This window comes from Sceloporus occidentalis, unplaced genomic scaffold (genome assembly GCF_023333645.1).
Source record: "Sceloporus occidentalis isolate IW3139 unplaced genomic scaffold, rSceOcc1.0.p SCAF_9, whole genome shotgun sequence".
In the NCBI taxonomy this organism is placed as follows: Eukaryota; Metazoa; Chordata; class Lepidosauria; order Squamata; family Phrynosomatidae; genus Sceloporus; species Sceloporus occidentalis.
Genome location: NW_028316989.1, coordinates 49611974 through 49635490, shown reverse-complemented (window position 1 = coordinate 49635490; position 23517 = coordinate 49611974). Strand labels below are relative to the sequence as shown.

Here is a 23517-nt window from a genome sequence, read left to right as displayed (position 1 = left end):
GTTTCAGAGATTCAGACCAGGTTCCTCTGAGGTTGGTTTAGGCAGACCAGGCTCTCCCAAGACCCCAAACTTGCTTTGCTCTGCTTCCAAACCTGAAACTACTAAAGTGAACCAAAGCACAGCCACATTGCAAAGGCCCGAGTGCCAGGAATCAACCTTGGACACTGTCACTGGCAGAGATGCATTGCAGCCGCTGCAGTTCCCAGTATAAAAGTCTCTCTTTTTGCAACATAAACCGTATGCCAGCAAGTATTTAATATGCAGATGTATTCATTGTATTTGTTTGAATAACATGGGCTGACAAAGGGAAACTGCAGAATGCTCAACTGTAGATGGTTAAGAACAAACACTTAATAGACACACAGACCTAAAGAAGTCCTGAGAACCCCTGCAATGCCAACGTGAATCTTTAGCCATGCAACCTTATAAATCCCGGAATCATAGAATCCTAGCGTTAGAAGAGACTCCAAGGGCCATCCAGTCCAACCCCCTTCTGCCATTCAGGAACTCTCAATCATGTCAATAAAGAGGTTCCTTGCTCCAAATACAGAACTCCAAATGTTCTGTTCTGGAGGGGAAGGAACCACTTTGGCCAAAGATAATTATTTTTCTACATGGGTTCAGGATTTAACCCACAGTTTGCATACACTTGGGGTGGCCGAAGTAGGACTCAATATCTCAGTTCTGCCCCTGCTTACGAGGGCAGCATACCACACTTGTGTCCCCCCACAAAGCAGACATGGGGCTCTTCCAGGGCGAGGGCCAGCAGAGGCTCCTTTGAGTGCGTTGCTTCTGCAAGCCAGGCTGGAGCTGGGGCCAGGCCCTCTTCATCCTCCTTGAGATCAGACTCTTAGGAGCCACAGGAAGGGCAAGAGCCTCTGGACCATGCTGGCCTGTTCTTGGGGAGCCCCTGCTGCCACTTTTTCAAGCAGGAGGGAAGGACATCCATGGGGGGGGGGCTTGCAACCTCCCTCTTGCAGTAAGGCCTGAATCTCTTAAAAGCATGTCCAGAGCCCTAGGCCTGGACTGGGAGCTCCCAAGGGTCCTTGCTGGAAACAGTAGGGCTGGAGTGGAGGCACTGTCTGCCTGCCAGAGGCTTGGAGGCGAGTGTGAGAGCAGCTGGGGCGTAGGGAGGACTTACTCTAATCGCCCATAAGGCTGAGGCCATAATTGCATTAGCAGCCGCTCCCCGCCAGCATGCTTCCTCCGCTGCTGACAGCTTGGCCTGCCTGGCCCCAAACGCAAGCCGCTAAGGGCCCCCGATGGTCACTACTGGGAGAGATGGAAGAGGACCAGTCCCCCAGGTGCTCACTGAGGCTGGAGATGCTGCCAGGCCCAGCAGAAGCAGGAGAGGCTGGCGAGGGGCCACCACGGGTCCAGGAGGCCAGGGGCAGCCTGCCCAGGAAGGTCCAGTTCCAGCTGCCCCACACGGCCATCCCAGTGCCTCCCCCCCGGCAGGAGGAGAAGGCCTTCTACCAACGGCTGGAGTGCTTGCTGGGGCCGGCCGGCCAAGGAGGCTTCCAGGAGCTCTTGGCCACCGATGGCTGGGAGGACCTTGGTGGTGAGTGGACAGTTGGAGAAGGGGGAACCAGGGGGCTCTTCTGTGCCCCCTCCCGAGCATGGCTTCACTGGGCCTCCCCCTTTGCCCTCCAGAGGGAAAGTGCCTGCGGAAGTGCCTAGTGAGAGGCGGGCATGGAGAGGGCATCAGGCCGCAGCCAGGCCAGGCAGTGACCGTGAAGCTGCTCGGAGTCTTGGAGGACTGGAGCCTGGTGGAGAAGGACCCCAAGCTGACCTTTGTCCTGGGCCAAGGGGAGGCCATTCAGGTAAGTTGTGGGGAGAACGGTGGGGCAGGTGAGTGGGTGAGGCTGTGGGGCCTTTGTTTGGGGGGGAGGTAGTGGCTGGCAGGTCTCTGGGGATCCGAAATTCCTTCTCAGATTCATGTGGGGTCCCCTTTTCCTGTGTGAGGGAGTCCTCTGTTGCTGTTTTTGCACCAAAGAACTGCATTTTCCCTGGCCAAGCAACTTGTGCCCATGGCATTGTCAGGAGACCACAAGTGGGTGCACTGAAGCCCCCCACTTTCACCCATGCCTCTTGCCCAGCCTTTCCTCCCCACAGAAGCCTCCATCTTTGTGTTTGAGCTCCACTCTGGAAGCCAGCGCAGATCAGAGGTGGCCTCTCTGGAGCAGCCTTGTACCAAAATATTTGTGTGGCCTTTGGTGTGGGGTGTGAGCGCAGAGTGAGCGGGGGTCCCTTGGGGCTGCACCCATGACCACTTTCTGCTCCCCATCACCACCACCATCACAGGCCTTGGAGCTTGGTGTTCCCTCCATGCAACTGGGAGAAGTAGCCCTCTTCCTGGCCGGCCCGTCCTGTGCCTACGGTCGCCTGGGCAGGTAAGGCCTTCAGGGTCCTCCAGTCCTGGGCTGGCACTGGGGCTGGGAGGGCAAAAGCTAGGACAACAGGGCTGGGGATGATGGAATAAGCCTTTCTTTCTCTTCTTCCCACCTTTCTCCTCCTCCTCCTCCTCCTCCTCCTGGCTGACTCTTCAGGGAGCCTGACATCCCCATGAATGCCATTTTGCTCTATGAGGTGACGGTGCTGCAGGTGCAGGACGGCCCTGACCCCACACTCTTGCCAGCCCTGGAGCGCCTCAGCCTGGGCAATCATAAGCGGGAGTGGGGCAACTTCCACTTTGAACGGGAGGACTACCAGCGGGCTCTGCACTGCTACCAGCAAGTTCTGCACCTGCTGCTGTTGCCAGCAGGAAAAGGTGAGCCATGCTGGGCCCTGGGTGTGAGTGGTGCCATGTTGTGGAGGAGGGATATGCCCAGTGAAGGAGGCCCACCTGAGCAAGTTTTGGCAGTGGCTAAAATGAATCCAGTGAGCAAGGGAGTGCACTGGATCCCAGCCTGTCTAGATGTAGAGCAGTGCCCCCAAATCTGGGCCCATAGGAGGGCATTGTGGGTTGGCACCCTTCCTGGTAAAGGAGGGGCATCCAGCTCAGTTGCCAAAGCCCTGCCAGCCCCTCCTCAACATATCCTGAGGCCTCTTGGCCCCTGAAAGTGAGGCTGGGGGCTGCCTGGAAGTGAGGCCTCTTCACCCCACAGGCTGCCTGAGTCCGGAGGAGGAAGAAGAGCAGCAAGACCTTCAGATCAAGTGCCTCAATAACTGTGCTGCCACCCAACTGAAACTGCAGTGGCCAGAGGAGGCCCTGGCGTCCTGCAACCAGGTGCTGCAGCTGGACCCAGACAACGTCAAGGCACTCTTCAGGAAAGGCAAGGTAGGGCTGGGATGGGAGGTGGCAGGACTCTGCCCAGAGGGGTTGACCACCGCCGTGGGTGGGATGCCGGGTCAGCTGAGATGGAAGACCCTCAGGGATCATCACTCCATCCCTTAATATCAGTCAGACTGAGCCTGGATAGAAAGACATGCTTTCCTTGTAGTCAGAGCTAGGGCTGGGCACATGCAGGGCGGGGGGGGGGGGCATGCGTGCAAATCCTGAAGACTGGAGGAGAAACAGGAGAAGGAGCAGGAAAGGAAAAATGGGGAAGAACAGACAGAGGAGATGGAGCAAGCCAGGGTATACCTTCCCCTGTAACCACCCTCTCTGCCCTGCAGCTGCTGTCTGAGCAGGGAGAGGATCAGGTCGCCATGGCTATTCTGAAGCGAGCCCTTCACCTGGCGCCAACCACAAAGGTGAGGCGGCAGCAATAGCAGAGCGAGACAGAGCCGCCCCCTTCCCAGCCCCCCTCTCCCTGGCAGCACCCCTGTGACTGGCACGCTTCCTTTTGGGGCACCATGTTCATAGAATGGAAGAACTGTGCCCAGAGGGAGCAGCTGCCACTACCCACAGTCAGAACAAGATGTGCCAGGAGGGCTAACAGGTCTCCCCTTTGGCTGACTTCCAGGCCATCCACGTGGAGCTCTCTAAGCTGACCAGGAGGCAAAGAGGACAGAAGGAGTCCCCCACTAGCCCCAGACAGGCTCTCCAAAAGGACCCCCCAACTGCTCCTGAGGTTCACAGCCCTCAGGTCGGTCAACTGGGCAAAGGGGTGGGGGGTGGCCCCATGGCATAGCTTCCTCCCTCCCTCAGCCCAGCCGCTTCCTCATTCTGCTGGGCTGTCCCCTCACCCATCTGTGCCTGGATGTGGGGGTCCCAATTCCATGCTGCTGCCAATGTTGTGGGCATGGCCCAGATGGGCCTTTGGGTGGCTGTGCAGCCCACTTGCTTTCTCTCTTGCTCTCCCCTCTGCAGCCAGAGGTCCCTGCCCCACAGGCAAGCTGGACGATCTAGGAGCTCCTGAGGCGAAGCCCACCACTGCTGAGCAAAGGGCCCACCAGGGACTCTCTGCCCCCCTTCGGTGGAGCCCAGCTTCCAAAGTCAGAAGGACTGGTGGGCCCTTCCTTTCCCAAGGCCGAGGAGGAGTTGCCCAACCACCGTGGGCACCTTTTTTAGGCATGACTGACTCCATTCTGGGCTGTTACTCATTCTGAAGTGGACAATTTTTCTTCCAAGCCAAGGATGCTCAGTTCGTCAGCAAAGCCCAGGAAAGGGTGTCCCTCTGCAGCCAAAGCATCCTGGGCCTCTTCCTGTTCAGCCTGGAGAGTGGAGGAGAGCGTCTGGGGTGAGTCCACGGGGCCCTCCAGTAGAAGCAGGCTCCCCACACCTCCACCTTTGCACTTGGAAGGACACACAGAACTGGCTCTGCAGCCCGGGCTAATCTGGGCAGATCTCAGGGACCGCTAAATGTTTCCTCAACATCATCATAATAGCAATAACAATGATGATGGTGCCCAAAAGCAGTGTGGTGATTTGCCTTGGTTATTTATCCCGACCTTTCCCCCCTTCTTTCTGCTGGGAGCCCACAGGCCAGTGGCATAGCTGCTCCAGGGCATGGCTGCATCTCTGGCCAGTGGAGGGGGGTTACATACAGTATGGTATATATTTGTTAACCTTTGCCAAATAATGCACTGGGGAGTCTTCCTGGGAGGAAGGCAGCATCCTGGTCCTGACATCTGAATGGTGCCAGGGAGAGAGAACAGTGAGCCCCGCTCACCTTCCTGGCAGTGGCAGGGGAGGGAAGGGACACCCACATGGAGGCCCTTCTGCATCCCATGGTCTTCTCCTGGCTGCAAAGTGGGAACCAGCTGGAACTGGCACAGAGCTGCAATGTAAAGAAGCAGCAGACGAACTCTGAGAGGGAAGGCTCTGTGATGACAGGAGCGAGCAACAGCCAATGTCTGGTTTCTCTTGGGGTGCTGAAGGGCATCACTCACATAGAAATAGAATGCTAGGGTTGGAGGGTCCCCCAAGGGCCAGCTAGTCCAGCCCCCACCCTGCAATAGTCAATGCCTCGTGACACCGTTCACAGACTTTTCTGCCCAGATACACTCACTGGGAGACCTGGATGAGGAAAGTGGAGGAAATCAGGTGAAGCAGCCACATTCTGAGCTCCTGAGCCAAATGCAGCCAAGTTCCACACCCGCTGATGGGAAATCCTCACCACCTTAGCCTGGGCATGGAAAGCCATTCAGTGGCTAGCCTTGTCTTCTGCCTGGCCAGAGGGATCTGCTCAGGATGTGCGGCAGGAGGTCCCCCTGGGCCCTGAACCCAGGAATGAAGCCATGGCAGGAGAGGGAGCTGGTGAGGCTTCCCCACAGCGCTCAGCAAAGGTTGGCTCCAGGGACTGAGTAGGGCTGGGAAGGAAGGGCCAGGCGTTCTTAAAACACCCTAATCACCCTCCAAAATGAGTCAGGGTATTATACAAAACCTGGTCCTTCAGGGATCAGTGGAGGGAGACTGCCCTAAAGACCTGGAGCACTAAGATAGCAGCAGGCACCCTGAACCAACCGACCCCTGCCATCCCCAAAGTCCTCCTCCTTCAGCAATTCCTCCCTGCCATGGAGGATGTGTCTACACACCCATAACCCAAAGCCCAAGCCAGGGCTCTCAGGGGGAGCCATATACACAGCCAGGGAGCCTTGTAGTGGAGCAAGATTTTATTAGCAGAAGCACCGTGACTTTGATGGCCACCAGTCCCCTTTGCGGTCTTCCCCCCACACATTGGCTTCTCCTCCTCCCATGGGCCCCCACCAGACAAAGTTCCACCTCCTTTCTCCTGCAATCAGGTGGCCAGACAGTGCCAACCTCCTTCCCCTATGTAGCCACCCCTCTTTGCCATGGCCCTTAAGCCCACCACTGGTTCCACTTGGGGTTAGGCTGTGACCAAAGATTCATGGAGCTGGAAAGGGTCTCTGGGATCATCTAGTCCAGCTCGCCACTGCAGCTGGGGACCCACTCCTTGCACTTTCCTGGGGGGGGAGGGCGCAGCCCATGCTGCCCTGGAAATGGCAGCCCAGCCCAGCTCTGCTCCCGTCCCCCATTTTGGGGGGCCTTGTAGCACACAGCAGTGGTGCTGGGGAAGGGCGTATTAGGAGAACACCTGGCATCTCCTTCTCACCAACCTGCATCCAACCTCTCCGTTCCCTGATGAATTATCAAGGCAGATGCAGGGCACACTGTGACCAGGACTGGCATCCATTGCAAGACCAGTGCCCATAGGCGACACCGGTCCCTCGGCAGGACCTCTTGGGGTCAGGCCCTGATCCTGCACTCCCTCCTTCCTTGGAGACGGCCCTCAACAACCTCAGCAGGCAGCTAGGCCTAAGGCAAGTGAAAGTGATGGAGCTTGTGAGCCGAGACTACGTTGCGACGCCAACACGGTGAAGGGCACGCCGTTTCCGTCGTATAACGCGCAGGAAGGGCTGGCTTCCCTGCTGCTGGCGTGAGTTCGGGAGGCAGAGGGGCCCCAGAAGGAGACAGAAGTAGAGGAAGACACAAGCCCAGCTAGAAGCCACTTTAACCCAGAAGGTGGACCAGCTGCCGTGTGTGAAGGTGGTCTCCAGCTCAGCGTTCTCATAGCTGCAAAGAGAGTGGGGTGGGTGGATCATATGGCAATGCTTTGGGCAGCCTCTGCGTTCCTTAGGACAGGGGCTGCTGCTGTAGGACTGGCACAATGTGCCCCCCAGGGGGTCTGAGCCACTCCTCTCCTACCTGAACCAGTTGGTGAGGGTCATCATGACGTAGAGCGAGGCCAGGAAGAAGACAAAGTGGAAGGTGGAGTAGCTGTAGACCACCTGGTCATGCTCATTGTGGACGATCCTCTGCCCCACAGGGGGGGACACAGCCTCCTGGTTATACCTCTGCCCTGTTCCAGGTAAAGAAGAGGGGGGCTCAGTCACAGAGGGGAGGTGGGTGGGCAGGAGGGTGGGCAATGCCAGGCCCAGCTAGGACTCTGGCTTTTATAGGATGCTACACTGTGGGCAGATGCACCTCTTGGGCTTTCCTTCATTTTAGCATGTGGAGAAAGGCTTCAGAGAGCCCCTTCCTCAGACAGCCCCACAATGCTGCCATGGTTCAGGCTACAAGGGGCCCACAGTGAGGTAGGAGAAGAATGGCCTCCCTCAGCTACCCTACTCACCTGCCAGCTCCTCCTCCATCTTCTCTGGGCAACAGAAGCAGCAGGAAGGATTCTGTGGGGAGGGAGAGCCCAAAGTCACCTAGTGAGTTACCTCTGCCCCCCCCCCCCCCCAGTTTGAAAGGCCAAAGCCCACCCAGGCCCAGCATGTGCTCCAGACCACTCCATCTCTGACTCACCTTAAATTCAAAACTGTAGACCTTGATCATCCACAGGGGCCCAAACATCCCAGCAAGCAGGGAGGCTTCGTTGCTAGGGCAGGGAAAAGGGCAAAGCTGAAGGCACCCTCTGCTGCGGGGCCACCGAAGACTGGCTGCTAGTGGCCAGGGGATGCCATGCTTCTACCAGACAAGATCCACCCCTCTATGTAGAAGTATCCCCCCAAACCTCATCCCTCCAGCCCCATGGAGGCCAAAGCTGAGTCACTACATGGTCCAGCTGCTGTCCTACAAGGAGGGCCTCTCATTCTTGGGGGGGGGGAGGTCCAGAGGGAGAGGAGGATCCTCCTTCCAGAACAGCTCAGTGTGGAACCCCAAGAAGGGTGGGCAGAGCGAGGCAGCAGAAAGAGGCAGCTGCAGAGGCAAACCCATGATGCACCCAGTGAGGTGGAGGGGACCCCATCTGTGGCCCTTCTCAGAGCTCCTCTGCTTACAGGGAGGTGAGAGGTGTCAAGGGAGGCATGCATGCTCCTCCATGTGCTCCTCCCCACATTCCCAAGTGGGATCAAGAGCCAGGCCACCTCCTTCCAGGGGCTGATACCCACCAGGCAAAGAGGACGCAGGCATACATGACAGCAGCCCCCAGGACAGCCACTGTTGTGTCTTCAGTCTGCATCCCATCATTGCTCACGCTGGGGAAGCAGATGGTGAGGTTCTGGCCCTTGTACTGCACTGGGGGAGAAAGAGGGGGCTGGTCATGGAGCAGGGCCCACAGCGAGCATCCTGGAGAGGCCCCAAGCCAGCTGGATGACAGCAACCCACTCACCTTTTTCTGGTGGCCGGCTAGAGAGGGCTGAGAAAGTCAGGTACATGACATAGCAGCAGATGATGGAGGCCTGCAAGGGGCTAGAGCGTGGCTGTCCTGCAGGAGGAGCAAGTAGAAGGTGAGGGGGTGGTCAGGGCCAGTGCCATGAGGAAGCCCTTTGCTCTGTCCCGGCTCCAGCCCCACACCGCTTGGAAATGCAGCCCTAGGTTTTGCTCATGGCAGGCTGCAGACTGAGCCTGGCCAGGAGACCACCACCGCCAGCCCCCAGCCTACGCTTGTGCCCACCCACTCACGGAGGCGGACGCAGGGGGTGATGGAGGTGAAGGACATGAGGAGGCAGAGGCCGCCGTTGAAGGCCAGCAGCCCCTTGTTGAGGAAGCAGCCGCCCGGATGAGTGTAGAACTTGTACAGGAAGGTGTAGGCTGTGGAGGCCACGGTGTAGAAGCCCAGCGTAGCAAAGAACACAGCCAGGTACCAGCGCTTGTCCTGGGAGGCACCGGTGAGCCTGTGGGGGAAGGAGCATCAGGACTGGCCCGTCTGCAGAGCGATGATAAGGCCTCCCCACGACACACGCTTTGGGACTCTCCCAGAGGGAGCAAGCCTTTCAGGGTCCGGGAGGGGGCCCCACCCATCCTCTGACACTTTAGGCTGCAGGAAGGAAGGCTCACCAGTTCTTGTTCCAAGTGTGGGCAAATGCTGTGATCAGCACCAGCTGCACCAAAATGAAGGCAAACCCTCCACAGACGCCAACCAAGTGCCAGGCTGCCAGAGGAGAGCAGAGCGAGGTCAGGCAAGAGGCAGGGGGCAGCCCTGTGGGATTTCCTTTCCCTGCATCTGGTGGGACACAGAAGCTGCTCCAAGGGGTGGGAGCCCCTGCCCTGCTCTGTCCAGCCCAGCCCAGCCCATGGGTGCTCTTCCTTCCCATCTTGCTCTCCTCAAACCTCTCCCAGGAATTGTGCCCTGGGCATGGCAGCCTTGCAGTACTGAAACCCCTTGGGCACTCTACCTCTGGCCCTCCTGCTGCCTCTTCACATGGGTCATCTCCACAGCCCTTTTTAGGAAAAGGGATCTCTCTCCCCCCCCCCCCCCCGCCCCAACATGACACATCATGTGCTTCTGCTGGAAATGGGAAGGGGCCAGGAAGGGCTTTTCACCTTGGATGAAGCGCTGGTCTGGGATGAAAAAGGCAGCTGAACACAGTCCAACCAGGATGAGGAACTTCAGGAACCAGAACCTGCAAGAGACCAGCCCCATGGCACCCCAACCACCCACTTTGAGGCCATAGAAGTGACAAGACTGGAGCCCATAACCTCCCTGCCCCCATGTGCAAGTGGGGGGCTGGGGGGACATCCTCACCCAGACTGGGCTGGGGCTCTTCCTGCCTTCTCACCCGTTGTGCAGAAGGGCCCGGAAGGTGTTGCTGGACTTGATGTTGAGGAGGCAGAGGGCCTGGGCCAGATAGAAGCAGGCAGTGCCGAAGCAGACCCGGTAGACGGCTGAGTAGCCCACCAGGATGTCACAGTCAGAGCCCCCTGGGAGGTGTTCACACAGCACTGCATAAAAAGGCACCTGGGGAGCAGAGGGAAGAGGGCACGCACACACCCAGCGCATGAGCAGCAACAGCAACTGGAGAAACATTTGCTCCTTCCCTTTTTCACTCCACCACTTTGCCCTTGCTGGCTCTAGCTGCCCATTTAAGAAAAGAAGGGTCTGGGGCCATCTGGATGGCAGAATGGGGTGAGACTGTGTTGCCCTTGTGGTGTCTTCCTTAGTCTGCATCTCTGTGAGTAGAGACCGGACCACACTGACCAGAGCTGCCCCACTGCCCTGAGCCAGGGATCAACCCTGGGCCTGACTTGAAGGCTCCTCTCTGCCCCAACACAGAGCAGGGGACCTTCTACCTGGGTTTCTACCTGCTTGCATTCATGGGCTGCTCAACGGCTTCTGGGCCAAAGCAGGTGGGGTCTCCCTGCAGAGGCAGCTGGGGTCCAGCACAGCCCCCCGCCCCACCGCCCGCCCCCTGACTTGGGCAGAGGGCTTTCCTTCTTCACTCACATTCTCCTTGATGGCTTCAGCCACCGTGTGGGAGAGCATGAAGCAGCAGCTGGTGCAGGCCAAGATGTGAAAGAGCATGTAGAGGAGACGGGTGCCTGTGGAGACCCTGATGCTGGGGCAAGCCGGGCAGCAGAGCCCACAGGGAGCCGGGCCGCAGCAGCAGCAGATCTGGGCAGTCGGAGACAGGAGAGGAGGAGAGGGGCAGGTTACAGGCAAAACCCACTTAACAAAGCCAGAGCGTCCTGGGACATGACTTCATCTTTAACAGAAGATTTGGAGAGAGAAATAGGGACATAGGAATAGGAAAGGTTTCCTACACCACAAACAAAAAAAGAGTAAGAGCAGCCCAACAGATTTCAGCAAACTTTGCATTCAGTACCATCAACATACTCATGTGAAATGAAACAGCCAGGTCAGGCAGGCCTTCCTTAATGTGAACAAAAACATTTTGAACCATCTAGAGACCACTTGGAGGCGTCTTTGAAAATGCATCCAGGGATTATGATTTCTCTTTCACCAGCCACCACACTCCTCAGTATTTCCATTTTAGTGGTCAAACCAAAACAGCTACCCTTTTACAAGCAAGCTGTTGTGTCTGCGGTGCTGTTCACATGTGCTCAATTAAGGGACTATTGAGGCAGCAGCTGTTTACCTTCCCTATTGCAGGCCAGCAGATACAACCACGCTCAGATTGGTCAGACTAAAAACAATCCCATTCTCTCCCAAGTCAAACTTTTTTGCATTGTTTACTGCAGATGTTCTGCTGCAACCAAGCACTGAAAGTTATGTTCTTCCAGCCCTCCCTCACCGTCCTCTGTGTGACAATGCTGCTCAAAACCTCCAGCAAGACAGAGGACAAGAAGAAAAAGAGGTCTGGGAGAGCATAAAAACACCTTGTAAAATGCAGCTTCTTGGTTAGAGGCTTTGTTAGCAGAGGGATGCATGTGCAGAGGGTCTCCTCTTGGCCCATCCAGTGGGGCTGAGCAGCCCAGAGCCAGGAGCAGGACGCAGGGGGCCTACCTGGCAGGGGCGGCTAGTAGCTCCCATGTCCACTCAGTGCTCTACTCTGAACTTCATGGCCACTGCCCAAGGTGCCAAGCCCTAGGCTCAAGCCAGTCCTACTCAACTGGCAGGCTGACCATCCTCTTGCTGGCAATGCGCCCCCCTCTGTTCTCTGGATAGCCACAGCTGCTGCCTGGGGGAGCTCTCTTTTCCAGCCCCACCACCTTCTGGGGTCTGGTCTGTCCTCCCTTCTGCCTTTCTGTAACATCCCCATCCTTCTGGGCTCAGCCACTCCAAAGCAGAATCCACCCAGAGAGAGGCTGCAGGCAAGGCCTCCTGGCCACCCCCACATTGACCGCCCAGCCAACCGGCCAGGATTACTCCCAGGTGCCCAGTCCATCTGGCCAGCAAGATTCTAGAAGAGGATTAGCCTCCCTGCTAATTGACTCAGGCACGCACCTCACACACACAAACACACAACCCCCTCTCAGCCCCCTCCCTTGGATCCGAGAGGCACCTGGGAAAGCTGGGTTAATGGCTCCTGTGCCGAGCGGTAGTCTCCCGCGCAGGCCTGTTGTGAAGATTGAAGGGGGCCTTCAGCTCTTTGGAGGGAAGGCAGGAGATAACTCTGGCTCTGGAGGTAGAGGTGGCCTGTCTCAAGCAGGGGCCCCAGATCAGGCTGTACTGTAACTCCCATCTAAGGTCAGGATAATGGGGATTGTATCCCAAGAGCCTTGCTAGCCCAAGGAGTGAGAATGCCCTCTGCTGGGGTGCTAGTTTTGGGCAAAGGGGGGCAGCAGGGAAAGCGATGTCAACGGTCCCAATGGGGTGAGACTCACCCCAACCCACCCACCTTCCCTTCCCAGTAAGACCACTTTGCTGAAAGAGCTGCCTAAGGATTGAGAAGATCAGAAGTGGGTGATGATGCCTGGAAATCCAAACCTCTTGACCAGACAGGGTCAAAGAAGCAACCAAGCAGCACCAATGTCAGCAGCGGTGTTTGCATGTATTTGCCCAAATATCTACACTGGAAGAGAATCCAGCAACTGGGTCCTTCTGAGCAAGTCTCCAAGGTATCAAAAGACTACTTGAAAATCAACTGAGGCACAACAGGCAGTCTGTGGCGGAGCACTGCCCTGGGGTCTGGGAGCAAGCGTAGGCCACACAACCCCAGATGACCTGCACAAACCTTTCTCTTCCCATCACCACCCAGTCCTCCTCCACAGTCCCTCCTGCAGGGACTCTCTGGGCAGCCTCTACTCGGCCTTTGGAAAGCCCCAGGGGCTTTGCAGCGTCCCTCTGAAGAGCTGCTTATGGCACTGATTCTTCTTCCTGGGAGATCCATGCGTGCCCTCTGCTCATATGGCGCTTGGTAGTCAGCAGGACAGCCAACCAATTGTAGGGAAAGGCCTCCTTGGCCCAGTCTGAGCCAGGAAGGCAGCACTCAGGACCCGAAATTGTCCTTTGGCAAAGATCCGCCAGGCCACTGCCCTCTTGGCCCTGAGATGCCAAGGCATGGCTCAGTGGAAAGTCCCATTCCAACCCAATGCCCAGAGAGATGAGTCCCCCAGCAGTTGGGGGGCAACAAGTGGAAAGAGAGGTGGGTGGCTGCGAGGGAGGGAGGGTGACTTCCTAAACTCCCCCCCCCCCCCCCGCTGAACAATCCTGGCCCAACCTGGGCTACAGGAGAGCCTCTTTCCAGGATAGCTGGCCCAAGGGATGCCACTGGCACCTGGGCAATCACCCCACCCAACCTGGGCTCTCCTCTCCACTCTGCGCAGGGAGGGGAGGCCTTTCAGGCAGGGCCTTGGCCAGAGTCCAGCCTAGGCCAAGCCTGCCCACCCCTGCTGCTGCTGCTCACCTGGGCTTTGCAGGAGACCGGCAGCATCCCTGCTGAGTCTGGGAGGCGCCCAGCTCCCCAAGAGAGCGGCTGGGGCTGAGGCGCCAGGCCCCCACTCATCCGCCCCACGGGGCTCAGCAGCCGCGACCCATCCCAGGGACCCGGAGGCGCCTGCCCACCCAGCGCTGAGACCATCTCTCTGCTCCGGCCTGGCGTCTGCGGCTGCCACCAAAGTTGGTGCCTAGAGAAAGCCAATTAGCCAAGAGGCCAGGATTGGCCAGGGACAAGCAGCCCCCCCTCCACCTTTGATCCCGATTGGCCACAGCAGCATGGCCAGGGGATGCCCCCCCCAGAAGGAGCCCTTCTGTCCAATACCTCTGGGGCCAAATCCGCCTTGCTAACCTTCTTACCCAGCAGAAATAGACCTTGAGCCCTTCCTCTGGGCCAGGTGGAACTTGGGCGTCTAAAAGGGACCAGTGCCTCCTGTGCCCACAGCCACCTGGGGAACCAACAGGTGCAAAAGAAGACATGGAGGGCAAGGCAGGGCCTGGCTTGGGAAAGGACCCTGTGCCTTTGCACCTTTACCTTGGCTGCTCCAGACTCACTGGGCTGATTGTTTTGGGACTTTTGATGGATGTCTCCCCTCAGGGAGGACTGGAAAGGCCAGAGCAGGGGAGGCGGGGGGTGTTTGCCCTTAGAACTCTGTCTTGACCCTTGACCTCTGACAAGATACTGTCCTGACCTACATCTCTGCCCAGGCCCACATCCGCCTGCATTCTTCTCATTGACCTGCCAAAGGGCCCTGCCTGCTCCACATCACAGCCCTCCTCCACTGGCTTCCTGCCTTAGCCGCCTGACCTTTCCGTGGGCCACGGTGGCTCCTTGGTCCAGGGGTCCACCCCAAAGCCTCTTTGGACCCTTATCCCTCCCGCCTCTGACCCTCTCCTCCAGGTCATCCTTTTCCTCCACTCCAGATCTGCTCCAGCCAAAGACCCCCCAAGAGATTTGGGGCAGCCCTGACCCCAAACAGCTGAGGCCTCTCCTCCTTCTTCTGCCCTGGAGCCGAGTCAAAGGGCTGGAGATGACCCAAGTGGCATCCCAGTCCCTCCTGGCCATTGCCCCTCTCCCTGGATCCCAGGGCCTGCAGGCGGGACTCAAGGCAGGCCACAAGGGGCCCTAGCCGCCCTCCAAGGCCTTTTTCGGGGGTTGTTTTGGGGCGAGGAGGCAGTTGCTCCCTGCAGCTGGGAGCCTGGGCCCTGGAGGCCAGGACAGTCGACTCTCAGGCGGGGATCTGGCTGAAGGAGGGCCAGGGCCTCAGTGGCCCACCTGGCAGGGCTGTTGTATGCGGTGCATCCCTTTCCCTCAGAGGGGCCCTGCCAGGCCAGGCAAGGCCAGGCCAGATCTGCCACTGATTGAGGGGCTCCTTGCGCCAGGGCCACTCAGCCCCTTCCTTCCAGGGCCCTTGGGGCTGAGTAGGAGGAAACCCAGGCTCCCAGATCATGTGCCTTGACCCCGGGACTCTGCGCCTCCTGGCCGCCAGGGGGCGCCGCTCTAGCCACGCGTCTAGCTGCTCCCCTGCTGCGCATGCGCCACCGGAAGCGAAAGTGATACCGGAAGCTGGCGGCAGTCGGTGCCGGCGCGATGGCGGCGGAGGGAGACGTGGAGCTGGAGCTGGAAGCGGAGCCGAACGGTTCGGCGGGCGGCGGGGATGGCGGCGGAGGAGGCGGCGGGCGGGCGGCCGAGAAGCCCCGGAAGCACGACAGCGGCGCCGCCGACCTGGAGCGCGTGACGGACTACGCCGAGGAGAAGGAGATCCAGAGCTCCAACCTGGAGACGGTGAGCCGGCCCTGCCTGCCTGCCTTCCTTGGCGGAGCATGTGCGCAGTAGCCATCCTGGCTCAAGGCTATGGCATTCTGGAGGACCCCACAACAAACTCCAACTCCCAGAATGCCATAGCCTTGAGCCAGGGCAGTTAAAGCGGTGCCAAACCGGGTTATTTGTCCGGAGTGGATGCAGCCCTGCCGTCTGTGAACCCTCGGAGGGTCTCCCACCGGCCTGGCTTTCCATAGGGCTCTCTGAGGTGGGCAAGCGCCCTGAGGGTCCGGCCGCCTGCAGCCTCTGCCATCCGTGTTTAACCCCCTCCCTTTCTCTGCCAGGCCATGTCGGTGATAGGAGACCGGAGGTCCCGGGAGCAGAAGGCCAAGCAGGAACGGTGAGCATGCCAGGCTCCGCAACTGAAGGAGTGGGTCGCCTTGGAGTGCCACTTCCAAGGAACAAGAGAGCTCTTTGTTAACTCAGTTGCTTTCCTGTGCTTTAAACTAAAGACCTTACATAGGTTCTTGTGTTTTGGGAAATGGTCTGACGCAGGGCCTGGAAACATCCTGCCGCCGTCATTGAGGCGCAACAAGGCTTCTCAAACCCTCTCTTCTCCCTTCAATTTTAGAGAGAAAGAGCTGGCTAAAGTCACTATCAAGAAGGAGGACTTGGAACTGATTGTGAGTACAGCAGAGCCATGGCTCCACTTGGGTGGCTCTCACCCGCTGCTTTCCATGCAGTCCCTGTTGGGTAAGCATTGGTTCCCCTTGCTGTCTTTCCCATACAGATGAATGAGATGGAGATTTCCAGGGCGGCAGCAGAGCGCAGTCTGCGGGAACACATGGGGAACGTGGTGGAAGCGCTCATCACCCTCACCAACTGAGAGGATGTCCCTCTGCGGAGAAGGAGAAGGAAGCAATCTCAGGGGCTCCTTTGCATGGACAAAGCAGGCATGATGTTCTTGAAGCTACTGCAATAAAGATGCTGTCCTTCATGTTGCTGTTTGTGGGGTTCATACGATTGACTGAACCAGATTTTCTTCAGTCTTCCCTTTTATGAAACATGACCAGTTCTGCACCCATTGCATGTTTTGCTAGTGAAGTGTTTTGTGTTCTGTGGCATCACAGAGACTGGATCCTGCTGCCTAAACCAGTGTAAGGTTCTGAACTTTCAGGCAACGCTTTCTCATTTATACAGCTCTGTGAAGCACAAAAGGCCAAACCTCTGGCTGGTTGCTTACCCTTTTCAGGAGGCTGTCAAGCTGCTTCCAAAGCATGTCTCCATGACTGCTGAAACAGCTCCTTAGAGCAAAGACCAGTGTCCTTAGCTGACTGACTGCTCCCTCCAGCAGGCAGGCCCTGTGTAAACAGTATGTCCTCTGAAGGAGGGACTGTCAGATTCCACTAACTTCTCTTCCCAAGTAAGGAAGGTGTGGCTTCGTGAGGGAAGAGAAACATTTGTCTCTCCTGCCTCCCCAGGGACCCTCATTCAATGGGTTTACTCCAGTTCTGGTTGAGAACACTTCCCAGTCTCAAGTACCACAGCAGTACCTTGGTAAGAAATACCTTTAATACAGACGGAATTTTAATTTTCTTCCATGCCACCCTACCCTTAGCGGTGCTTCTATAAAAAGAGGGAATCCTTGTGGTTGCCAGAGGGGGGAAATGGTATAATACACAGGAAGTTATATTACAAGGGAGGTATTTCAAAGAGTACAAACAGGAGTAAGGTGACAAGCAAGACGGGGAATAAGTGGGGTCCACCTCGGCAGTCCTAGGCCACAGTAATGGCAAACTGCTACAAGTTTTACCTCAGCAGATAGTGCTATGCTTCCACTCAGGTCACCTTCCGCTTCTTGGCAGAGGGCCTCTCAAAGACGTCCCGCACACCAGCTGCTTTCTGCTTGAAGAACTTGGTATTCTGCGCACTTTCCTGGCCCCAGGCAGAGTCAAAAGAAGTTGTATCCTGGTCTACCAAATGCGTGTACTTAGTTCGCCCAGAGCGCCCAAAGTTCTTGACCTGGAGAAAGAAAAGAGCATCACCTAAGGGCCACTCTGCCATGTTGTTTCTTGCCCTCTAGTCAATTCAGGGTGAGAGTACACCTGTCCGCATGTGGAGAAACAAAGCTATCTACAGCACCAAATCTGGCAACTCACAGTGCACCTCAACAGTAGGCCGCCTTCCAACATACCTGCATGACTTTAGGCAAGATTGTCTTGTTGAAGTGGTCTTCCAGAGTTGGGGCACTGAAGTCCCTCTTGTACACATCTTCGTCTTCATCCTGCAAAGGGGAGAGCAGAGCAGAGGGTAAACAGACCCGATGGTCGGAGCCTTTCCGTCCACAGAGCCTGCCTGAGAAGTGAGGGCTACCCACACCACAGGGAAGACTGACAGTCAGGACACTAACAGGTTTGTTAGCCTTTATGGTGGCTTTGGTGCACTTTGGGGAAGGTGCATGAGTGTTGCAGTGTGGGGTGAGGGGGGTGGCAGGAGATGCCCTCACCCTGAGCTTGGATCTGGCCCACAGAGATGCAGGCAGAAAAGGCTTTGAGGGCATGCAGATTCCCAGGCAGTTACTCACCATGAAGAAGGCTCCCCGGTGGTAGTACTTCTGCAGGAATTTGTATTTGCCCTTCACGGCCTTGTTTGTGATGACCTTGCCATTGGCGCGGAGTTCAGCACGCCGCTCCTCCTCAGTCAGATTCCTCACTCGCTCGATCTCGGCTTTCTCCTTCTCCAGCCTGCAAGAAACAACCCATTTCAGTTGGAGGCCTCCATTCTCCACCCATAACATCACATTCTGGACAGGATAAGTCATCTGTCCTTTTCAGCAGAGCGGATATGAACAGCACACTGAAATCAGTGCAGCGGGAGCCACATAAGGATTTCAGTTTGGCTAGCCTGCCTCATTTGCCACTGAGCTTGTGGATGCTAGGAGAGTACTAGAAGAATGATCTTTGGGGAGAAGAGTGTATGCGTGTGCAGATGTACAAATAAAGCAGCCTAGATTGTTGCTTCCCTGCTGCACCTACCCCGACTCTCTCTTCTTACTCAACCCCAGAGAACAGGAAAAAGATCTGCTACAAAAGGACCAGCTCCTCACCTCAGCCCCCATAACCTCCCTCCTGCCTTTGACTGGAGCAGCCAGGGGACAGTAGCCTCCAGATATGTGTCAGGCCTGGGTTTACTTACGCTTCACGCTCCTCACGGTCCCGTTTGATGCGTTTCAACTCCCGTACTTTCCAAGCCTCATACTCCTCCTCATCGTTTTCATCGTCGGTGTCTAGAGCATCAAGGGCGGCCAAAGAGCGCCGGTTCTCCTCCAGCTCTTTCTTGGTTTCTTCTTCTACAATCTGTAACAAATTAACAGACAGTAAGTCTCCCAATATGCAGCCTCCTTCTTCATGCTCCAGCATGTGCACACGCACACACGTCTTTCTCAGTACCTTAAGCGTGTACTTGCGCCTCTCCTCAGCCAGCCGCCTGGCCTCCTGCTCCAGCTCCTTCTGCTTCACGGCTTCTGCCTCTCGCTCCTGAACTGTGACCCTGTCCTTCCTGCAGGAGACATTTATGGAGAGTTATGAACACTCCAAACGTGGTCTTCTCCAAAAAGGTTCTGGCACTGCCCCTGGAGGGACCCACTCCTAAGTAGGAAGCCCAAGCCCAATGGACACAGAAACGGTGCCTCCAAACACCACTTGCCCCTGGCTCTTCAGCCCACTCCCCACTCCCCCCCCCTCTGCCTATCAGCGACAGCACTTGCTTGCGGATGAAGACTGGCTTGAGACGGGGTTCGGTTTCATCCTCGCTGTCTGTGTACTCCTCGTATTCAGACTCTGACTCAGACTCCTCCCCAGAACGACCCTCGTCTTCCACTTCCATGACTTCCATTTCCTCGTTTTTGCGTTCCTGAGCCCGCTGGCGCATCATGCTGCGGCGGCGCTCAATTTCCTATGGAGAAAAAAGAAATGTACAAAACCATTCCTATGGCTGCATCAAGCAGAAATGCCTGCGGCAAAAACATAAAGCCATTCTCTAGGAGGCCTGAGCGGCCAGACAGCAAGCGGACAGCTTCTGCTTATTAGCCAGCACAGCCACAGCGTTCCTTGCTGAAGGCCCTGGTTCAGCTGCTGGCAGACATAGGTAGGGCAGGGATGGTGTGAGAGACCCTGCCTAGGCGATGGGAACTCATGCTGCGATGGCAGAGGAACCAATGGCCCCACCGACCACAAGGAACCTCCTGCGATGGCTGGCCCCAGACGCAGGGCCCTCAGTCGTGGCTCCTCTGCCCCAAGGCTGGCCAAATGCCCGACCTGGGAAGCCTCCAGGCCCCCATACTTCCAGGCGCCCCGCTTCTTTCCCCTCTTGCCTGCGTCCCTCAAGGGAAGGGGGCTCTGCCCCGTACCTCGTCGTCCACCTCCTCCTCCTCCTCCTCGCTGGAGTCCTCTCTCTCCATGCGCCAGGCCTCTCCCTCCGCTTCGGAGTCGCTCTCCCCCATCACCTCGGGCTCCACGATCTTGCGGTGCCTTGCCAGCCTGGAAGGCAGAGACCCCCGCCGTGATCCTTAGGGTGCTCTTGCCCAGGGGGCACCCCTCCAGCCCCCCCGTCCCTCCGCCTGCCCCTCTGCCCGGCTGACCTCTCCTCCACGTCCTCAGAGATGCGGTTCTGGAGGCGCCGGAGGCGGGGGTCGCTGGCCAGGTCCTCCTCCTGCTCCTCGGGCTCCAGCTCCTGCTCCTTGGCCTTCTTGATGAACTGGAACTCCTCCTCCTCCTCCTCCGAGGACTCCATCGGCGCGTAGTCCGGGCGCTTCCCCGAGACGTAGCGCTTCACCTTCACCTTCTCCATGGAGATCTCCCCTGGAGGAGGAGGAGGAGGAGGAGAGGGTCAGCGCCCGCCGGGGCCTCTCCCTCGGGCCCCCGCTTCGCCCCCTGGGACCCTCGGAGGCCCCTCACCTTTCTCGTTGCGGACGGGGACGGCCCCCGCCGTGGACTGGATGGGCGGCTGCTTCATCAGGGCGCTGCTGCTGCTGCTGCTGAGGCTGCTGCTGAGGGCGACGGCGCCGCCGCCTCCTCCGCCGCCTCCTCCGCCGCCGCCGCCGCCTCCGGAGCCCGACATGATGGCGATGCGGATGGACGACGACAACGACGGCTGCTTCTCCCTCGGATAACCCAGAAGCGGAAGGCGCGGCGGCAAACAAGAGGCCGCAGGAGCGCCGCGGGCGGAAGTGGTGAGCGAGCGAGCGAGCGAGCGGAGTGGGCTAGAGCGCCCCGCACAGCGCCCTCTGTCGGCGCGGAGGCCCCAGCCCTGCTGCAGGCAGCCCTAGTCTCAGGGCCAGCAGGAGTCTGAAGGGAGCCCCGGCCTTCCTCCCTCCGTCGGACGCCTCTCCTCTCGCTCTCAGGAAGGCCTGCCTAAGGTGGAGCAGGAGCAGGAGGGCCCTGGCTTGGCTTGAGCCTCGCTCTCCCAGAGCACTAGGCCGCGCTGCCTCTCCTAGGCCTTTCTTGCCAGGACTCCTCCTTCCATGGCCTCCTCTGAGGCTGAGAGAGCGCGCCTTGGGCCTCGTGGCTGCTCTCCTGGCGCCCAGCCCTCTGCACCGCACCTTCAGGTCCACTCCCAGTTAATGGCCAGCCTCCCGTAGGGCTTCCTTGACAAGACGGAAGGAGCTTCGCCGCCAAGGCTGCCTCCTGAGGCTGAGAGAGAGTGACTTGCGCAAGGTCTCCCTCTGGGTCTCTGTGACCCAGTAGAGACTTGAACCCACTCCCAAGGGCCCAGCCCAACACTCAGGCCATTCTCCCGGACCTCAGACGGGGGAATGCGGAAGGCTGCCGCTGCCGCCAGGGCCGGCGCATTGCTGCCTGGTGCTTGAAAACTTACAGGACAAGGGTTTGTGTGTATGAGGCACCACCACCACCACCACCACAGAATATCACCAGCGACACCTATGCATTTCATGGCCAGCAGCATGTTAAGGTCTGGAGAGGGATAGGAAAGCCCTGAGTAAGCAGGACCCCTAAGGGCCTCCTCCTCTCCTCAAAGAGCATCTAAGAGCTGTATGGGGAAAGCTCTCTCTCTCTCAAAAGGACAAGCAGCTTTTATTGGGTCGCCAGAGCCACCGCTTGGGAACTCGCCGGACACCGGCAGCAGTCCAGTGAAGACCAGGCCCTAAAGGGACAGGACCCCTTGGGCCGCAGAGCCAGCCCAGTCTGACCCACTGAGCTCCAGAGGGAGAAGGAATACGCTCAACACAAACACACACACACTCCTCTCATCTCTGCCTCGGTCCTTCCGTTGTTGGTGTGTTTCCTTTCACCAGATGAGAAGTTGGTGGCGCATTGTGCAAAACTGACTGGAAGGGGTTCTTGTTTAGCTTTTGATATGGAAAAGTTCAAAGCTTAGTGAGGCATGGAACTTTGGGCCCTTGTTCAGCTAATCTCTCAAGTTTTATGCAAACAAGGAACTGGCTGAGAGGAGCCAACTTCAACACTGGTTGTTGTTGTTGCAACGCACATTGCCAGGGCAGGGGCAGGTGCTGTTGTCCTTGGCTGTTTGCATTGAGGGTGCTGATCTGCGCTTGTCCTTGGCGGGGGGGGGAGGGGGGCGTTGGCAGCGCACAGCCTGTCATGTGGCATCCTGAGCACTCCCCTGCCCAGTGCCAAGTGCAATGCCCCATTGGGTTCCCCAGGTGCCCAGGGGGCTTGGCATGGGCCAGAGTGGCCACCTGGGGAAGGCTGGCTGCAGGCTCTCCCTCCATCCTTCCAGGTGGGTCTGGCAGCTGGAGCAGGAAAGGGGGCTTCTTAGAAAGCACTGTCTCTCCTTCTGTTGAACCCGGCTGCTTTGGGAACATTGGTGCCAATAAAGGTAGAACTTATTTGTTTCCTTGGATGGGAGAGGACTTTGGCCCATGAGCGCTCCTCTTTCTCTCCCCCTCTAAGAAGCCCCCCGTAAACCCAAGGACTTTGAGGGGTTCCATGTGCTGTTCTCTCCCCACGGGACAGAGGACACCTGGACCATGATATAATTCCTGTTAGCTTTTAATGGAATAATTATTGTCATTGCACTTACTGACGTGTTCTGTGTGTATTTTATTGGTTTGTAATCCTGCCTCGATCCATCTTGGGAGAGGCAGGAAAATATAAATAAAGTTATTGTTTTTATTATCATCATCACCATCATCTGTGCATGGGATGCCACTGCTACATCTGGGTGCTCCCATCAGCCATATGCTACCCAGTCCTGGAAGGACCATTGTGATAGGCCAGAGGCTTTTGTGCCCACCGCACTCCTCTCTGCAGACTGATGCTCAACAGGTGTGGGTTCCAGCTAGCGGCTGCCTGCAAGAAGCAGCTCAGCTTGTGCCTGATCCCCTTCCCCAAAGCCCTGCCAGACTTTTCCTGAAGCAGCACAGAGCACAGCACAGAGGCCTGCTTCATGCTCCATCTCCACGTGGCCACACTGCACCCACCCTAGATCTCTCAGGGTACCATCCATGGCATAAGGGCCTTGCTGTGGCAAGGCCTTGAGAACCTTCCAGCTCTTTTTTGTCTCTCACATGTCTGTCCAGGGCACACACGCCAGCAGTAGGAGAGACCCAACCGTGGCCCCAGTATTGCTGTCCTCCCATCCTCACAGGTCAGCAGCAGCCAGGAGAGGCTGATATGTAAACAAGAGTCTCGCTTTTGCCTGTGCATTGAGGGGTTTGCCCGCTGCTGGCCATCCCCAGTCAGGGTTGAAGAGTGGCAGGGGACTCAGACTTAGCCGGTGCCTCAGGTGGAGGTTCCTTGGAGCCCCAGCAGAAGGGGAGCGGCAGATGGGAAGGGGAAAAAGCCTTTGCAGCTGGTTCCTAGAGGTGCCTAGAGTAGAGTCTCCTTCCTTAGAGGTCTTTAAACAGAGGCTGGATGGCCATCTGTCAATGGAGATGCTTTGGTTTAGATTTCCTGCATGGCAGAATGGGGTTGGACTGGATCAGGGCCCTTGCGGTCTCTTCCAACTCTATGATTCTATGTGCCAGCAGCATTAGCACCAGTGTTGCCAGAGAGGCTAGGAAGGAGTGAAGGCAGCTGAGTCTCACCAGAAGGCTGTTAAGGAGACCCCAGACTTAGGAGTCCTGGGTGAGGAGTGCACAGGCTCCAGATCAAGAAGGAGCTTGAGTTTCAATTTCTAGTCCCTGGTGGCCTTTAGGCATCTGTGAAGTAAAGGCTACAAAGAGCTGGATCAGAGCTTGCAACTGAAAAGAACATGGATCAGCTTATCAGCTTTGATGTTTGCTCGCTGAAAGTTTACAGAAAGAACAAGAAAGGTCAGTTGAAACAGTTTGATGCTTGCTGACAAGAGGGAAGGAGAGCAGCG

General features: G+C 57.5%; 4 protein-coding genes across 7 annotated transcripts; 2 read left to right on the top strand and 2 right to left on the bottom strand.

Moving 5' to 3' along the window:
* The first annotated feature begins 1197 nt into the window (after positions 1 to 1197).
* Positions 1198 to 4592, top strand: LOC149307550 (peptidyl-prolyl cis-trans isomerase FKBP8-like). Its single transcript, XM_089539351.1, has 8 exons — positions 1198 to 1561; positions 1654 to 1823; positions 2305 to 2393; positions 2550 to 2770; positions 3108 to 3280; positions 3619 to 3696; positions 3909 to 4031; positions 4256 to 4592. Exons 1-8 carry the CDS (start codon positions 1198 to 1200, stop codon positions 4292 to 4294), a joined length of 1257 nt encoding a protein of 418 aa, XP_089395477.1. The 3' UTR covers positions 4295 to 4592.
* A 1396-nt stretch (positions 4593 to 5988) lies between these two features.
* Positions 5989 to 14036, bottom strand: SERINC4 (serine incorporator 4). Of its 4 annotated transcripts, none has more exons than XM_089539435.1 (13): positions 13735 to 14036; positions 13381 to 13600; positions 10518 to 10685; positions 9853 to 10031; positions 9617 to 9696; positions 9131 to 9224; positions 8756 to 8967; positions 8463 to 8558; positions 8242 to 8368; positions 7658 to 7730; positions 7482 to 7533; positions 7055 to 7208; positions 5989 to 6922 (listed from the first exon to the last, which is right to left on the bottom strand). In XM_089539435.1, exons 1-13 carry the CDS (start codon positions 13887 to 13889, stop codon positions 6703 to 6705), a joined length of 1830 nt encoding a protein of 609 aa, XP_089395561.1. In that variant the 5' UTR covers positions 13890 to 14036; the 3' UTR covers positions 5989 to 6702. The 4 variants fall into 4 exon arrangements, with proteins under 4 accessions (XP_089395561.1, XP_089395564.1, XP_089395562.1 ...); XM_089539438.1 differs by having other exon boundaries at positions 13770 to 13829; XM_089539436.1 differs by lacking the exons at positions 13381 to 13600; positions 13735 to 14036 and adding an exon at positions 12037 to 13288.
* Positions 14037 to 14963: 927 nt separating this feature from the next.
* LOC149307548 (huntingtin-interacting protein K-like) lies at positions 14964 to 16168 on the top strand. The gene is made up of 4 exons (XM_089539440.1): positions 14964 to 15195; positions 15516 to 15571; positions 15803 to 15854; positions 15962 to 16168. The coding sequence occupies exons 1-4, from the start codon at positions 15001 to 15003 to the stop codon at positions 16055 to 16057; spliced, it is 399 nt and encodes a 132-aa protein (XP_089395566.1). The 5' UTR covers positions 14964 to 15000; the 3' UTR covers positions 16058 to 16168.
* A 557-nt stretch (positions 16169 to 16725) lies between these two features.
* Positions 16726 to 20357, bottom strand: MFAP1 (microfibril associated protein 1). The gene is made up of 9 exons (XM_089539434.1): positions 20127 to 20357; positions 19811 to 20030; positions 19580 to 19709; positions 18934 to 19125; positions 18621 to 18725; positions 18367 to 18527; positions 17756 to 17915; positions 17366 to 17455; positions 16726 to 17193 (listed from the first exon to the last, which is right to left on the bottom strand). The coding sequence occupies exons 1-9, from the start codon at positions 20287 to 20289 to the stop codon at positions 17011 to 17013; spliced, it is 1404 nt and encodes a 467-aa protein (XP_089395560.1). The 5' UTR covers positions 20290 to 20357; the 3' UTR covers positions 16726 to 17010.
* Positions 20358 to 23517: the final 3160 nt, after the last annotated feature.

Coding starts and splice junctions, on each gene's coding strand:
- LOC149307550 (XM_089539351.1), top strand. CDS start 1,198: ATGCTTCCTCCGCTGCTGACAGCTTGGCCTGCCTGGCCCCAAACGCAA. Junction 1,562..1,653: donor TGGCTGGGAGGACCTTGGTG/GTGAGTGGACAG, acceptor TTTGCCCTCCAG/AGGGAAAGTGCCTGCGGAAG. Junction 2,771..3,107: donor GCTGTTGCCAGCAGGAAAAG/GTGAGCCATGCT, acceptor TTCACCCCACAG/GCTGCCTGAGTCCGGAGGAG.
- SERINC4 (XM_089539435.1), bottom strand. CDS start 13,889: ATGTCTTCTTTTGCACCTGTTGGTTCCCCAGGTGGCTGTGGGCACAGG. Junction 9,697..9,852: donor CGGGCCCTTCTGCACAACGG/GTGAGAAGGCAG, acceptor GGTCTCTTGCAG/GTTCTGGTTCCTGAAGTTCC. Junction 7,209..7,481: donor GATGGAGGAGGAGCTGGCAG/GTGAGTAGGGTA, acceptor TACCTGGAACAG/GGCAGAGGTATAACCAGGAG.
- LOC149307548 (XM_089539440.1), top strand. CDS start 15,001: ATGGCGGCGGAGGGAGACGTGGAGCTGGAGCTGGAAGCGGAGCCGAAC. Junction 15,196..15,515: donor AGAGCTCCAACCTGGAGACG/GTGAGCCGGCCC, acceptor TTTCTCTGCCAG/GCCATGTCGGTGATAGGAGA. Junction 15,855..15,961: donor AGGAGGACTTGGAACTGATT/GTGAGTACAGCA, acceptor TTTCCCATACAG/ATGAATGAGATGGAGATTTC.
- MFAP1 (XM_089539434.1), bottom strand. CDS start 20,289: ATGTCGGGCTCCGGAGGCGGCGGCGGCGGCGGAGGAGGCGGCGGAGGA. Junction 20,031..20,126: donor CCCCGTCCGCAACGAGAAAG/GTGAGGGGCCTC, acceptor CTCCTCCTCCAG/GGGAGATCTCCATGGAGAAG. Junction 18,528..18,620: donor GGCGCAAGTACACGCTTAAG/GTACTGAGAAAG, acceptor AATTTGTTACAG/ATTGTAGAAGAAGAAACCAA.